Source organism: Heptranchias perlo, chromosome 7 (genome assembly GCF_035084215.1).
Source record: "Heptranchias perlo isolate sHepPer1 chromosome 7, sHepPer1.hap1, whole genome shotgun sequence".
Taxonomy (NCBI): domain Eukaryota; kingdom Metazoa; phylum Chordata; class Chondrichthyes; order Hexanchiformes; family Hexanchidae; genus Heptranchias; species Heptranchias perlo.
The window spans coordinates 10,425,291-10,440,698 of NC_090331.1; the positions used below are offsets into that span (position 1 = coordinate 10,425,291).

Here is a 15,408-nt window from a genome sequence, read left to right on the forward strand (position 1 = left end):
TCTCCTCGATCTTCCTACAGAAATGTATCACTTCGCATTTTTCTGCGTTAAATTTCATCTGCCACGTGTCCGTCCATGCCACCAGCCTGTCTATATCCTCTTGAAGTCTATCACTATCCTCCTCACTGTTTACTACCCTTCCAAGTTTTGTGTCATCTGCAAATTTTGAAATTGTGCCCTGTACACTCAAGTCTAAGTCATTAATTTATATCAAGAAAAGCAGTGGTCCCAGTACTGATCCCTGGGGAACATCATTGTACACCACCTTCCAGTCCAAAAATCGTTCACCGCTACTCTGTTTCCAGTCCCTTAGCCAATTCTGTATCCATGTTGCTAATAACTCCTTTATTCCATGGGCTGCAATCTTGAGGATAAGCCTACCGTGCTGCACTTTATCAAACGCCTTTTGAAAATCCGTGCAGGCTTTCATTTATTAATCCATACTTTTCCAAGTGCCAATTAATTTTGTCCCAGATTAATGTCTCAAAGCTTCCCCACCTCTGACGTTTGGCTTACTGGCCTGTAGTTGCCAGGTTTAACCCCCTCCCCTTTTCTGAACAGGGGTGTAACATTTGCAATCCTCCAGTCGTCTGGCACCATCCCCATATCTAAGGAGGACTGGAAGACACACGCATGCACGCTTTTGGTTCTACAGTCAATGGTTATCCTCCAGTGCCTCACCCAAGTGGGAATTATATATGTGTGATATTCACCAACAGGCAATTGCAGGAAGGGTCAGTGGACAGCGATCAGGAGTGGGTATGGTGACCAATTTCCCTCCTTCTTAAATCAAAGCACCAAGGCCAACTGTAGTGACCTTATCGCCACCCTGGCTGTGATCAGGCAACTCAGCACAGGCCAGGGCTTGAACCTGGCACATTCCCGGTCTGTGTGGCTCAATTACTCACTTGATAAATCCCTCTGCGCCATCGAGCAAACTTCTAAAGAGGATGCGCTTCAGAAAATTATTTTTAAAAAAGAGGAAAACCAGAAGTGGAAGGAGGAAGAGAAAAGAAGTTAAAATACATTTCCCATCCATACCCATTTGGTGTAGTCCCAATACGATCACAGATATCCATGATGAGAGTCCAGTCTTCACTGGTGTTGTGCTCATCTGTGGCTTTTTCTGAAGGAAAAAGACATGTTAGTTACAGTTCAGTACTTTATGCACAAAAATTAAGTGATTGGCTATTAAGTGATCACTGATGTGGAATGAAAAACTTTTTACATCTGGTATCAGCATCCCAGATCAGGTACAACATGGGACAAATGTGGGGGGGAGCGAAAGGGTGGAAGAGTCAATCTACTCTGTTCCAACAATATGCCTGCAGGCCTTTACATTCTCTATGGCACCAGTGTGACATTGCCCACACAAACCATGCCTGTGACCACTGATTGAGCCTGTCAATGCACTGTTAAATTGTGATCAGTGCTGTGCTGTGGACTTTTACCCGCCAAGAACTCGCCTCCTCTCCTGAAGCTGATGGCTCATGTTCGGTGAGACTCCATGGCTTCTGGCAGCCCTGTAGCACCTTGCCCAAATGAGGCTATTCCATCACAAAGGCATAACTTCTGAGCATATTCTCGCCATATGTCCAGCACTGGTCATTGGAAAATAATCAGGAGCAAGAACCCCAAGCTGATTTACCACCACCTCCACAACTCCCCCCAACTTTGTCACCCTAGGGGGGCATCAAGAGAAAATCGTGGTTGATATCAGCTAACTCGGCACAGGCCAGAAATCAAACCCAAGATCCTCGTGATCTATGAATTGCAGGACTACACCTATGTACTTACTCGCAACATCATATGGAAGTAGAGGAGGCATTTTAAAAATCGCTGGATTGTCCAGTCCTCTACTCTCAAAGAATCACACGTTAAAACTTGTTTGTTGCCACGGTAAAAATATTCCCAGCTGTCCAATTTGTAAACTTAGCTGCAATGTTAATTAACAACAAGAACCTGCACTTATGTAGCAAAATACTGCAGCAAAGCCTCCCAAGGCACTTCATAGAAGCTGGAAGAGTAGATAGAGGAGGCTTTAAAAAATGGGGAAGGTGGAGGGGTGTCGAAGTGAGTTTGGGAGCACACACTGATGGCTGAAGGCTCGGCCAGTTAAGGAATGCAGAGTCAGCGCAGTTGACCAGAATTGAAGAGTGGAGGGAGTGAGTTGAGACTAGAAGGTTTCAGAGATAGGGAAGAACAGGGCATGGTGCAATTTACAAACAAGTATGACGAGTCTGAAATCAATGTGCTCAAAGGAGGAAGTGGAGGCCACCAATTAAAGAGGAAGGCTGCAAGCAAAATACACCAACACCTTACTGCAGTTATATAGGGCCTTGGTGAGGCCACACCTGGAATATTGTGTACAATTTTGGTCTCTTTACCTAAGAAAGGATATACTTGCCATAGAGGGAGTGCAATGAAGGTTCGCCAGACTGATTCCTGGGATGGCGGGATTGTCGTATGAGGAGAGATTAGTAGACTAGGCCTGTATTCTCCAGAGTTTAGAAGAATGAGAGGTGATCTCATTGAAATATACAAAATTCTTACAGGGCTCGACAGGGTAGATGCAAGGAGGATGTTTCCCCTGGCTGGGGAATCTAGAACCAGGGGTTACAGTCTCAGAATAAAGGGTAGGCCATTCAAAACTGAGATGAGGAGAAATTTCTTCACTCAGAGGGTGGTGAATCTTTGGAATTCTCCAACCCAGATGGCGGTGCAGGCTCAGTTGGCTCACCACCACCTTCTCAAGGGCAATTAGGGATGGGCAATAAATGCTGGCCTCGCCAGCGACACCCACATCCCATGAACGAATAAAAAGTCATCGAGTACATTCAAAACACAGATCGATAGATTTCTAGATGTTAAAGGGATCAAGTAATATGGGGGGAAAAGCTGGAACAGGGTACTGAGTTGGACGATCAGCCATGATAATTTTGAATGGCGGAGCAGGCCTGAAGGGCCTAATGGCCTACTCTTGCTCCTATTTTCTATGTTTCTATGTTTCATTGAGGGGTTCAGTTAAAACTTTTCTAAACTTAGAATATTCAGGCCTTCATTTTCCTACAGGGCAGTTTCTCCTACAATGCTATGTGAAATGTTTTTCTATTCCATTCAGAGGTTAGCTTGTTGCTAACCTTCCCACAGCTGTCCTTGGTCTGCACAGTACAGTGCAACTGAAGAGATACAGCAATGTACAATATCTGAGCACTGATTCAAGAGCCTCCACATATAACTACCTAGCTACATCATCATTAACTCTAACAGCTGCTTTAATGTGGGCTGTATTCCAGAGTGGGAGGGACAGGAACCCTTGGGAAACTAGCAGTAATTCTGCAAAAACATTTTCTTTCTACCTTCCTCTTCCTGGTCCATACGCAGCACACAGCTGGGAGATCAGATGACCTACGTCCCAGCCTAGGAAGTGTGACGTGGCAGTCTGGGTGGATGAATCTTAGCCCCACCCCAAGGGCAAGCTTCCCGCCTTCACTTGGGGCCCCCAATCGAATAACGACATGACGGAGGTTGAGAATTCTGCATATAGAGAATTGTGCATGCAAATTTGCATTCTGCTACTCTATACTGCTGCACTCATGTACTCTAATCGACAAAGCAAATTAATGCATCACAAATTTCTTACACTGCTATGGACTTTCAAAAATTAAGCAAATATATAAACTGAGAAAAATTTTAAAATTTAACACAAAAGGTGATTTAAGTGAGGAAAACAAGATGAAAGAACAAAATTGCATTTATATAGCACCTTTCACGACCTCAGGGCCTCCCAAAGCGCTTTACAACCAATGATGTACTTTTAAAAAAAAAGTGTAGTCACTGGTGCAATGTAGGAATCGCAGCAGCCAATTTGCGCACAGCAAGGTCCCACAAACAGCATTGCGATAATGGCCAGATAATCTGTTTTAGTGAAGTTGGTTGAGGGATAAGTATTGGGCAGGACACTGGAGAGAACTCCTCTGCTCTTCTTTGAAATAGTACCATGGATCTTTTACGTCCACCTGAGGGGGCAGACGTCTCATCCGAAAGACAGCACCTCTGACAGTGCAGCGCACTCTCAGTACTGCGCTGGAGTGTCAGCCTGGATTGTGTGCTCAAGTCTCTGGAGTGGGACTTAAACCCATAACCTTCAGACTCAGAGGCAAGAGTGCTGCCCACTGAGCCACAGCTGATAGGAGAACATTTCCATTGCAATCAGTGCTATAGTGGTAGAGTTATTGAAAACGACAACACGATCAAATTAAATTCATATACTCTCTGTCTGGTGATTCTGAATTGTAAACAATTTTACAACACCAAGTTATAGTCCAGCAATTTTATTTTAAATTCACAAGCTTTCGGAGGCTACCTCCTTCCTCAGGTGAACATTTCCACATCGTTCACCTGAGGAAGGAGGTAGCCTCCGAAAGCTTGTGAATTTAAAATAAAATTGCTGGACTATAACTTGGTGTTGTAAAATTGTTTACAATTGTCAACCCCAGTCCATCACCGGCATCGCCACATGGTGATTCTGAAGCGCAGTCTTTAAATGTGTACAACAACTGGACACAACTGTTTGTCAGAGTTGCAAGATTCTACAGCTATTCAGTGCTATGTTGGTGAAACTAATAATGGCCCCTTTGTAGTGTTCAAATAAGCTCACAGAGACAACAGATCCCAAATTCAAAACCTAAGCTTGAATAAAAATAGTGAGAGGAAATGGGTTATTAACCTTATTAGGGCAGAACCACGTCAGCACACTGGTACCAAAAATAAAAGGCTATATTAAGTCTATTCAGAGAACTGCAGGAAGAAATAGCCTTCAGATCACTCATTTATTCTCTCCCTCTCCTTTTTACTTTGATTCCACTCATTACCCACCACAATTAAATCCAGGAAAGTAGCATATTCACTGCTATGTCTAGCAGGATAAAACTAGTCCTGCATTCTCCCCTCCCCCAAAACCGAATGAAACTTGTCCAGGAAGGGCAGTTGAGGCTGGGTTTTGAAATTTGGACCTTCAGGTCAGAGTCCATCTACTGCAGTGTTACTAAATTTTTTGTACCGGGCCACAATCCCAACTTTCTTTCAGGGCCACTCTTAAAAAGCTACGGAACACAGGTCTGCACTCCTGATTTCAATTGCACCATGCGGAGAGTTGCAGAGGTACTTCCCCACAGGGTGTGGGGGAGCTAGAAAGCCCACAATTTTAATAAATCCTTTCACTTGCTGTATGGAAACTGGAATAACTATGCTCCGTAATGTCATTCCCTTACTATTTTTTGCAAAAGAGCAAGGAGAGAAAAGTAGCAGAGTCCCATTTGGTCAACATTCCACAGCCACCGATAGGTGGATTTTTGTTAGGTCTGGGTATCAAGGGATATAGAGCAAACGTAAGTAACTGGAGTCTAGGTCCTAATCAGCCATGATCTAACTAAAAGGCAGCACAGACTTGGGGAGCTGGATAGCCTACTCCTGTTCCTACTGGAACAGCAAGTTTGCTCAGGCCACAGGAGAAGGGGTGGCAAGTGTCTTCAGGAGAACCACTGTTGCTGAAGCTACAGGGTCTTCTTGTAGCAAGGTTCATACTGACAACAAGCCCATCAAGTCTACCCCGTTCAGTCAACGGTAGAGCCTTGCACATCATCCACTCATCCCCTAAGCCCGCTCTGCCCCTGAGGAGATGGTTTAAAAAAAATACCTGTAGCCAATTCAGAAAAAAAACTTTGGGAACTCCCTCTCCACTCCCAATGACAAGCAAATTCCAAGAGAGTTTGGTGGTGCTCAAAAGGTATGTACCTCAATGCAAGGAGTATAGTGAATAAGGCAGATGAGCTGAGGACACAGATAGACACGAGGCAGTACGATATCTTAGCTAGTACAGAAACATGGCTTAAAGAGGGGCAGGAATGGCAGCTCAACGCTCTTGGTTACAGGGTTTTCAGACAAGATAGAGAAGTGGATAAAAAGAGTGTGTGGGGGGGGGTTCAATTGTGGTTAAAGAAACAATTACAGCTGCGAGGAAGGATGATATGTTAGGAGGATCATCATATGAGGCCATATGGGTTGAGCGAAGGAACAAAAAAAGGGGCAGTCACACTACTGGGAGTGTACTATAGACCCCCCAAACAGTCAGAGGGAGATAGAAGAGCAAATATATATTCAAATTTCTGAGAAGTGCAAAAACAGTAGGGCAGTAATAGTAGGGAATTTCAACTACCCTAATATTAAATGTGACACAAACAGTGTGAAGGGTATAGAGGGCGCAAAATTCTTAAATAGCATTCAGGAGAACTTTTTTAAGGCAGAACGTAGCAAGCCCAAGGGAGGGGGCAGTTCTGAATTTAGTTTTAGGAAATGAGGCTGGGCAGGTGGAAAGAGTATCAGCGGGAGAGCATTTTGGTGGTAGTGATCATAATTCAGTTAGTTTTAGCATAGTTATGGAAAAGGACAAAGATAGAACAGGAGTTAAAGTTCTTAATTGGGGAAAGGCCAATTTTACTAAGCTAAGTGATATAACAAAAGTGGACTGGAAACAGCTACTTGAAGGTAAATCAATGTCAGAGCAGTGGGAGGCATTCAAGGGGGAGATTCAAGGGGTGCAAAGTAAACATGTTCCCACAAAGAAAAAGGGTGGGGCTACCAAATCTAGAACCCCCTGATGTCAAGGAGGATAGAGGGTAAGATAAGGAAGAAAAGGAAAGCTTATGTCAGACACAAGAACTCAATACTACAGAAAGCCTAGAGGAGTATACAAAGTGCAGGGGTGAAATTAAAAAGGAAATTAGGAAAGCAGAGAGGGCATGAAAAAATACTGGCAAGTAAAACTAAGAAAAATCCAAAGATGTTTTATAAATACATAAAGAGCAAGAGGATAACTAAGGAAAGAGTAGGGCCTATTAGAGACCAAAAAGGTAACCTGTGTGTGGAGGCGGAAGATGTGGGTATGGTTCTTAATGAATACTTTGCGTCTGTCTTCACAAAAGAGAAGGACGATGCAGATATTGTAGTTAAGGAGGAGGAGTGTGAAATATTGGATGGGATAAACTTAGTGTTAGTTAAAACAAGCAAGGGAGGAAATAGCAGAGGCTCTGACCATCATTTTTCAACGTCCTCTTCTTAGGAACCTGTGAAGTTCACTGTTAAAGGAATATAGACACTCCCATATCACATATTGGCAGTTGGTTCCAGAGGGTGATGACTGTGAAAAGAAATAGTTCCTGGCATCTAAACTAGCTCTTAACCTATGGATTTTATGGCCCCTGGTCCTACCATCCTTAGCCAATTCCAATAACCCGTCTAACCAGATGGCATCCAATCCTTTCATCATTATAAAAAATGTCACTGATGAGCCAGAGACACCACAAGGTCCCAGGTTCAATCCCTGTTCCACCCTGAGTTAGCTAAGCCTAGCAGGAGCAGTTGTACAGTATTACAACTGGCTGCTTGGTCTCAGTGCCCCATTATGGGAAGAGGAATCAGCCCCTCAACAGGGAAGAAATGGCTACAAGGCCGATTCAAGCTCATTTAGGTGCATACTAAGGAGTTTTGCCCAGCCTGACTAAGTGGCTAGGGGTGAGATGGAGTCAGTGGCAACGGTGCAGGGTTTATCAGAGGGGCTGAGGCACTTTACAACCTTCCGGCCCCAACATTGAGTGCAACAACTTTGGATCATAAATACCACGCCCGTTTTCTCGGACAGCAGGCGCTGGTAATGGTTCTGCTGTGACCATTTACACCTCCTCTGGATCCATCTTTTGTTTCTTTATTGTACCATGACCACCCCCACTTTTGCCTTGCACCTTTATCCCTTTTACCATTTAATCACTCCTGCCCTCAAGCCTATCACAGGCCTTCCCCTTTGTTCTTTCCTCCCCCTCTCCTAACCCCCTTTCCCCTGGCGCTGTACTTGCTTATAAATGTGAAAACTCTAACTTCTTCCAGTTCTGATGAAAGAGCATCGACCTGAAACATTAAGTCTGTTTCTCCCTCCACAGATGCTGCCTGACCTGCTGAGTTTCCAGCATTTTCTCGTTTTATGGCTGTCCGAAAATGGACAAAATTGTTCTCATTCAGTTGACTCATCCATGACTATGTCAGACAAGCAGTCTAATAATGAAGGTGGTTCTGGGGTCGAGAGATGTAGTGGAAAGGTAGCATTGGGCGTGACTAGCATACAAACTATTGATGGTGAGAGACTAGGAGCTGTGGAGGTGCAAAGGGATTTAGGTGTCCAGGTACACAAATCGCTAAAAGCTAGTGCACAGTACAAAAAGTAATCAAAAGGCAAATGGGATTTTGGCCTTTACCTTTATCTGACGCTTCAGTTAGAATCATAGAATGGTTACAGTATAGAAGGAGGCCATTCGTCCTATCGAGTCTGTGCCGGTGCTCTGCAAGAGCAATCCAGCTAGTCCCACTCCCCCGCCCTTTCCCTGTAGCCCTGAAATTTTTTTCCCTTCAAGTACTTAAATTCCCTTTTGAAAGCCATAGTTGAATCTGTCTCCACCACCCCCTCGGGCAGTGCATTCCAGATCACAACCAGTCGCTGTGTAAAAAAAAGATTTTCTTCATGTCACCTTTATTTCTTTTGCCAATCACCTTAAATCTATGTCCTCTGGTTCTTGACCATTCTGCCAATGGGAACACTTTCTCCCTATCTACTCTGTCTAGACCCTCCATGATTTTGAATACCTCCATCAAATCTCTAACTTCTCCAGTCTATCCACATAACTGAAGTCCCTCATACCTGGTACCATTCGAGTAAATCTCTTCTGCACCCTCTCCAAGGTGTTCACATCCTTCTTAAAGTGGGGTACCCAGAATCGGACACAATACTCCAGTTGTGGCCGCACCAGTCTTTTATAAAGGTTCATCATAGCTTCCTTGCTTTTGTACTCTTATGGCTTGTACAGAGGTCTGGCCAGGCCCCATCTGCAGTACCTCAGAAAGGATATATTGGCCTAGAAAGGGATACAGCGCAGATTCACCAGAATGATACCAGGGTTCAAGGATTAAATTATGAGGACAGGTTGTGTAAACTTGGCTTGTATTCAGCAACATTTATATAGCGTTTTTAACAATGTAAAATATCCCAAGGCACTTCAAAGGAGCGTTAGCAAACAAAATTTGACATTGAGCCACATACGGTGATATTAGGACAAAGCTTGGTCATAGAGGTGGGTTTTAAGGAGCATCTTAAAGGAGGAGAAGGGTAGGGAGGCAGAGCGGTTTAGGGAGGGAATTCCAGAGCCTTGAACCTAGGCAGCTGAAGGCACAGCCGCCAATGGTGGAGTGATTAAAACCGGAGATGCGCAAGAAGTAAGAATTGGAGGAACGCAGAGATCTCGGAGGGTTGTAGGACTGGAGGAGGCTACAGAGATAGGGAGGGGTGAGGCCATGGAGGGATTTGGAAACGAGGATGAGAATTTTAAAATCAAGGCGTTTCCGGACCGGGAGCCAACGTAGGTCAGCAAGCACAGGGTTGATGGGTGAATGGGACTTGGTGCGAGTTAGGATACGGGCAGCAGAGTTTTGGATGAGCTCGAGTTTATAGAGGGTGGAAGGTGGCAGGCCAGCCATTGGAATAGTCAATAGGCCGAGCATTGGAACAGTCAACTCCAGAGGTAACAAAGGCATGGTTGAGGGTTTCAACAGCAGATGAGCTGAGGCAGGGGTGGAGACGCGCATGTTACGGACGTGGAAGTAGGCGATCTTGGTGATGGAGCGGATATGTTGTTAGAAGCTCATCTCAGGGTCAAATAGGATGCCACGGATGTGAAAGGTCCGGTTCAGCCTCAGACAGTGGCCAGGGAGAGGGATGGAGTGGATGGCTAGGGAATGGAGTTGGTGGCGGGGCCCGAACACAATGCCTTCGGTCTTCCCAATATTAAGTTGGGAGGAAATTTTTGTTCATCCAGTACTGGATGTCAGACAAGTAGTATGATAAATCGGAGATAGTGGAGGGGTCGAAGGAGGTGGTGGTGTTGAGGTAGAGCTGGGTGTTGTCAGCGTACACGTGGAACCTTACGTTGTATTTTTGGATGATGTTGCTGAAGGGCAGCATGTAGATGAAAAATAGGAGGGGGCCAAGGATGGATCCATGGGAAACTTCAGAGGTAACGGTGTGGGAGCCAGAAGAGAAGCCATCGCAGGTAATTCTCTGGTTATAACTGGAGAGATAAGAATGGAACCAGACGAATGCAGTCCCACCCAGTTGGACGACAGAGGAGAGCCGTTGGAGGGGAATGGTGTCGTCAACCACGTCAAAGGCTGCAGACAGGTCGAGAAGGATGAGGAGGGTTAGTTTCCCACAGTCACATAGGATGTCATGTGACTTCAATAAGGGCCATTTCAGTACTGTGGCGGGGTAGAAACCTGATTGGAAGGATTCAAATGTGGAGTTGCAGGAAAGATGGGCACGGATTTGGGAGGCGTCGTCATGTTCAAGGACTTTGGAGAGGAAAAGGAGATTAGAGATGGAGCGGTAGTTTGCAAGGACAGAGGGGTCAAGGGTGGATTTTTGAGGAGGGGGGTGATGACAAATTTGATGGTGAGAGGAACAGTAACTGAGGCAAGGGAACCGTTAATATCAGCTAACGTGGGTGACCGGAGGGCAAGTTGGGTGGTCAGCAGTTTGGTGGGAATAGGGTCAAGGGAGGTAGGTCACATGGTCAAGATGAGACGGCATGAGGGGAGATAGAAGAGAAACTAGAGAAAGATGTTAGTTCAGGGCTTGGGCAGGGGGGAACCGTAGGGGAAGTTTGGTTTGGTGGGTTAGGGGAAGGGAGGGAAGCGGCAGTGGCAGCTGACAGGAGAGTCTCAATCTTAGTGACAAAAATGTCCATGAGCTCCTCACATTTATTGGAGGGGAGGGTGGAGGAGGCAGGGGAGAGGCGTTTAAGAAGACAGTTTGTAGTGAAGAAAAGCCAGCAGTTGTCTTTGCATTCCAGGATGATCCTTGGAGATGAGGGCCTTGAGTTTAGATGATTGAGGGGTGATCAATTCAAGATATTTAAAATGATTAAGGGATTCAATATGGTAAATATAGAGGAACTATTTCCTCCAGTGGGGAAATCCAGAACAAGGGGGCATAATCTTAAAATCAGAGATAGGCCATTTAGGAGTGAAATCAAGAAGCACTTTTTCCACAGAAAAGGTAGTGGAAATCTGGAACTCACTCCCCAAAAGGCTGTGGATGGTGGGTCAATTCAAGCTTTGAAGGCAGAGGTTGATAGATTTTTGTTGGGTAAGGATATCAAGGGATAGAACAAAGGCGGGTAAATGGGATTGAGCTACAGATCAGCCATGGTCTAATTGAATGGCATACTCCTGTTCCTATGTTCGCAGTCGCACACAGACCTGGACAACAAAGGAGAAGCAATGGAGAAGGATGGTGTGGTTGACCATATCAATCACTGCAGAGAGGTTGAGGACAAGGAGGGATAAACCATCCCAGGACATTGCTGCAGGAGTTCCTCAGGGCAGTGTCCTAGGCCCAACCATCTTCAGCTGCTTCATCAATGACCTTCCCTCCATCATAAGGTCAGAAATGGGGATGTTCGCTGATGATTGCACAGTGTTCAGTTCCATTCGCAACCCCTCAAATAATGAAGCAGTCCGTGCCCTCATGCAGCAAGACCTGGACAACATCCAGGCTTGGGCTCATAAGTGGCAAGTAACATTCACGCCAGACAAGTGCCAGGCAATGACCATCTCCAACAAGAGAGAGTCCAACCACCTCCCCTTGACATTCAACAGCATTACCATCGCCGAATCCCCCACCATCAACATCCTGGGGGTCACCGACCAGAAACTTAACTGGACCAGCCACATAAACACTGTGGCTGCAAGAGCAGGTTAGAGGCTGGGTATTCTGCAGCGAGTGACTCACCTCTTGACTCCCCAAAGCCCGCTTGTTTGGACCCCATCCACCATCCTAAACATTCACTCCCTTCACCATCTACAGGATGCACTGCAGCAACTCGCCAAAGCTTCTTCGGCAGCACCTCCCAAACCCGCGACCTCTATCACCTAGAAGGACCATGGCAATAAGCACATGGAACACCACCACCTGCGTGGTCCCCTCCAAGTCAGACACCACCCCAACTTGGAAATATATCGCCGTTCCTTCATCATCACTGGGTCAAAATCCTGCACTCCCTATCTAACAACACTGTGGGAGAACCTTCACCACACAGACTGCAGCAGTTTAAGGCGGCGGCTCACCACCACCGTCTCAAGGGCAATTAGGAATGGGCAATAAATGTTGGCCTTGCCAGCGACACCCACATCCCATGAACAAATAGAAAAAAAGTCAAAGTCAGAGGATGACACTCATGACAATTGGAAGTTTGCAGAATCAAAATCCATAGTTATACTGTTGGGACCAGACACATGGGCCGAAGTGATCTTTTCTGGCACTGTACATTCCTATGTATATTTCACAATTCACATGGACATACTCTAAGGACTTCTTAATTTAGTCAGTGACAATATATAATCCTGTTCAAATAAGCCAAGCAAATCCAGACTGCACATGCATTATTGGCAAGATTAAAATACTGGCAAGTAAACAACAATTCCAGGAGCCTGCCACACATCATAGTGTGTTACAGCATAGAATGAGGCCATTCAGCCCATCATGCCTGTGCCGGCTCTTTGAAACAGCTACCCAATTAGTCCCACTCCCCTGCTCTTTCCCCTTAACCCTGTAAATTTTTCCCTTCAAGTATTTATCCAATTCCCTTTTGAAAGTTATTATTGAATCTGCTTCCACCACTCTTTCAGGCAGTGCATTCCAGATCATAACTGGGTAAAAAAGTTGTTTCCTCATGTTGCCTCTGGTTCTTTTGCCAATCACCTCAAATCTGTGTCCTCTGGTTACCGACCCTTCTGCCACTGGAAATAGTTTCTTTTTATTTACACATATTCGTTCATGATTTTGAACACCTCGATCAAATCTCTTCTAACCTTCTGTGCTCTAAGGAGAACAACCCCAGCTTCTCCAGTCTCTCCACATCCCTAGTACCATTCTAGTAAATCTCTTCTGCACCCTCTCTATGGCCTTGACATCCTTCCTAAAGTGCGGTGCCCAGAATTGAATACAATACTCCAGCTGAGCCCCAACCATTGTTTTATAAAGGTTTTGCATAACTTCCTTGCTTTTGTACTCTATGCCTCTATTAATAAAGCCAAGGATCCCATGTGCTTTTTTTTTAACATCCATCTCAACTTGTCCTGCCACCTTCAAAGATTTGTGTACATAGACCCCCAGGTCTCTCTGTTCCTGCAGCCCCTTTAAAATTGTACCATTTAGTTTATATTGCGTCTCCCTATTCTTCCTACCAAAATGAATCATTTCACACTTCTCTGCATTAAATTTCATCTGCCATACATCTGCTCATTTCACCAGTCTGTCTATGTCCTTCCGAAGTCTGTTACTGTCCTCCACATTGTTGACTACATTACTGAGTTTTGTGTCATCTGCAAACTTTGAAATTATACCTTGTACACTCAAGTCCAGGTCATTAATATATACCAAAAAGAGAAATGGTCCTAATGCCAATTCCTGGGGAAGACCACTGTATACTTCCCTCCAGTCTGAAAAATAACCGTTCACCACTACTCTCTGCTTTTTGTCTCTTAGCCCATTTTATATCCACGCTGCCACTGTCCCTTTAATCCCATGGGCTTCAATTTTGCTACCACATCTATTATGTGGTACTTTATCAAATGCCTTTTGAAAGTCCATATACACAATATCGACTGCACTACCCTCTTCAACCCTCTCCGTTACGTCAAAGAACTCAATCAAGTTAGTCAAACATGATTTTTCTTTAACAAATCCATGCTGATTTTCATTTATTAGCCCATACTGTTCCAAGTGCCAATTAATTTTGTTCCGGATTATTGTCTCTGAAAGTTTTCCCACCACCATCAGGCTGATTAGCCTGTAATTGTCGGGTTTATCCTTCTTCCCTTTTTGAACAGGGGTGCAACATTTGCAATCCTCCAGTCCTCTCGCACCGTCCCCATATCTAAGGAGGATTGGAAGATTGTGGCCAGAGCCCCCACAATTTCCACCCTTACTTCCCTCAGTAACCTAGGATGCAAGCCATCTGGATCGGGTGACTTTTCTACTTTGAGTACTGCCAATCTTTTAAGTGCCTCCTCTTTATCCATTTTTATCCCATCCAATATCGCTACTACCTCCTCCTTTACTGCTGCATTGGCAGCATCCTCTTCTCTAGTGAAGATGGATGCGAAGTATTCATTTAGTACCTCAACCATGCCTTCTGCTTCCACAAGATGATCAGCCCCGCCCTTCCACTATTTATGTTTATAGAAGATTTTGGGTTCCCTTTTACGTTAGCTGCTAATCTATTCTCATATTCTCTTTGCCCCTCATTCCCATTTTTAGATCTCCTCTGTATCACGAACCTTATACTAGTCACATGTCTCCTTTTTCTGTTTCATTTTAATCTCTATCTTTGATCATCCAGGGAGCTCCGGCTTTGGATGGCCTTCCTTTCCCCCTCGTGGGAATGTGTCTACTCTGTACCCGGACCATCACCACCTAGAAGGACCCCCATTGTTCAATTACTGTTTTGCCTACCAATACAGTCTCCAGACCCTTTACTATTAGATGCCAAACACTAACCACGGGATCAAAGCCCAGCAAGATATTGAAGTGTCATTCTAAATGCTGACCCAGCATTCTCCCTCAGATACTGTCCATTTTCTGCTCTTATTTGCAACAAATATATGTCTTTGTAGACCAGCAAATCGTTGTCCAGTATATAAAGCCTACAGGGCAGTTCAGAAAATGTAGTTGAGGGTTCAGGTCCTTTAAAATTCCAACCAACATTCCCGAAGGATTTCCATATATCACTGGATGCAGTTTGTCAGGCAACACATCCTTTAAAGCTATCTATTCCTCTCTCAAGCTAGCTGCTGATAATGATTCAATAAGGTCCAATCTACTGCTCTGCCTCCAAAATGTCACAGTTCATATTTCATCCTTATCTTTCTTTTACAGAGCTGACATATTTTAAAGAGGCAAGGGGGAGGGGGGAATTAAGTAAGGCCACGACCAACATAAGTGCTAAACCTCCTCCTGCTCCTTCTTGATGTGGAGATGCCGGTGATGGACTGGGGTTAACAATTGTAAACAATTTTACAACACCAAGTTATAGTCCAACAATTTTATTTTTAATCCCACAAGCTTTCGGGGGCTTTCCCCTTCCACACCGCCTGAGGAAGGGGAAAGCCCCCGAAAGCTTGTGGGATTAAAAATAAAATTGTTGGACTATAACTTGGTGTTGTAAAATTGTTTACAACTGCTCCTTCTTGTACAGGCAAGAAAACAGTTTCAGCATCGCTCACCCATATGGAGCCTCCGTACTAACT

At 44.8% G+C, this 15,408-nt stretch overlaps 1 protein-coding gene across 2 annotated transcripts in view; it reads right to left on the reverse strand.

The window, feature by feature from the left end:
• The window catches only part of stam2 (signal transducing adaptor molecule (SH3 domain and ITAM motif) 2), a 65,025-nt gene that overhangs the window by 38,008 nt on the left and 11,609 nt on the right, over positions 1–15,408 (reverse strand). For both annotated transcript variants that reach the window (XM_067987064.1, XM_067987063.1), the window contains exon 2: positions 1,042–1,126. In XM_067987064.1, the coding sequence (XP_067843165.1) occupies positions 1,042–1,126 (85 nt within the window). The remainder of the gene's footprint in view (positions 1–1,041; positions 1,127–15,408) is intronic.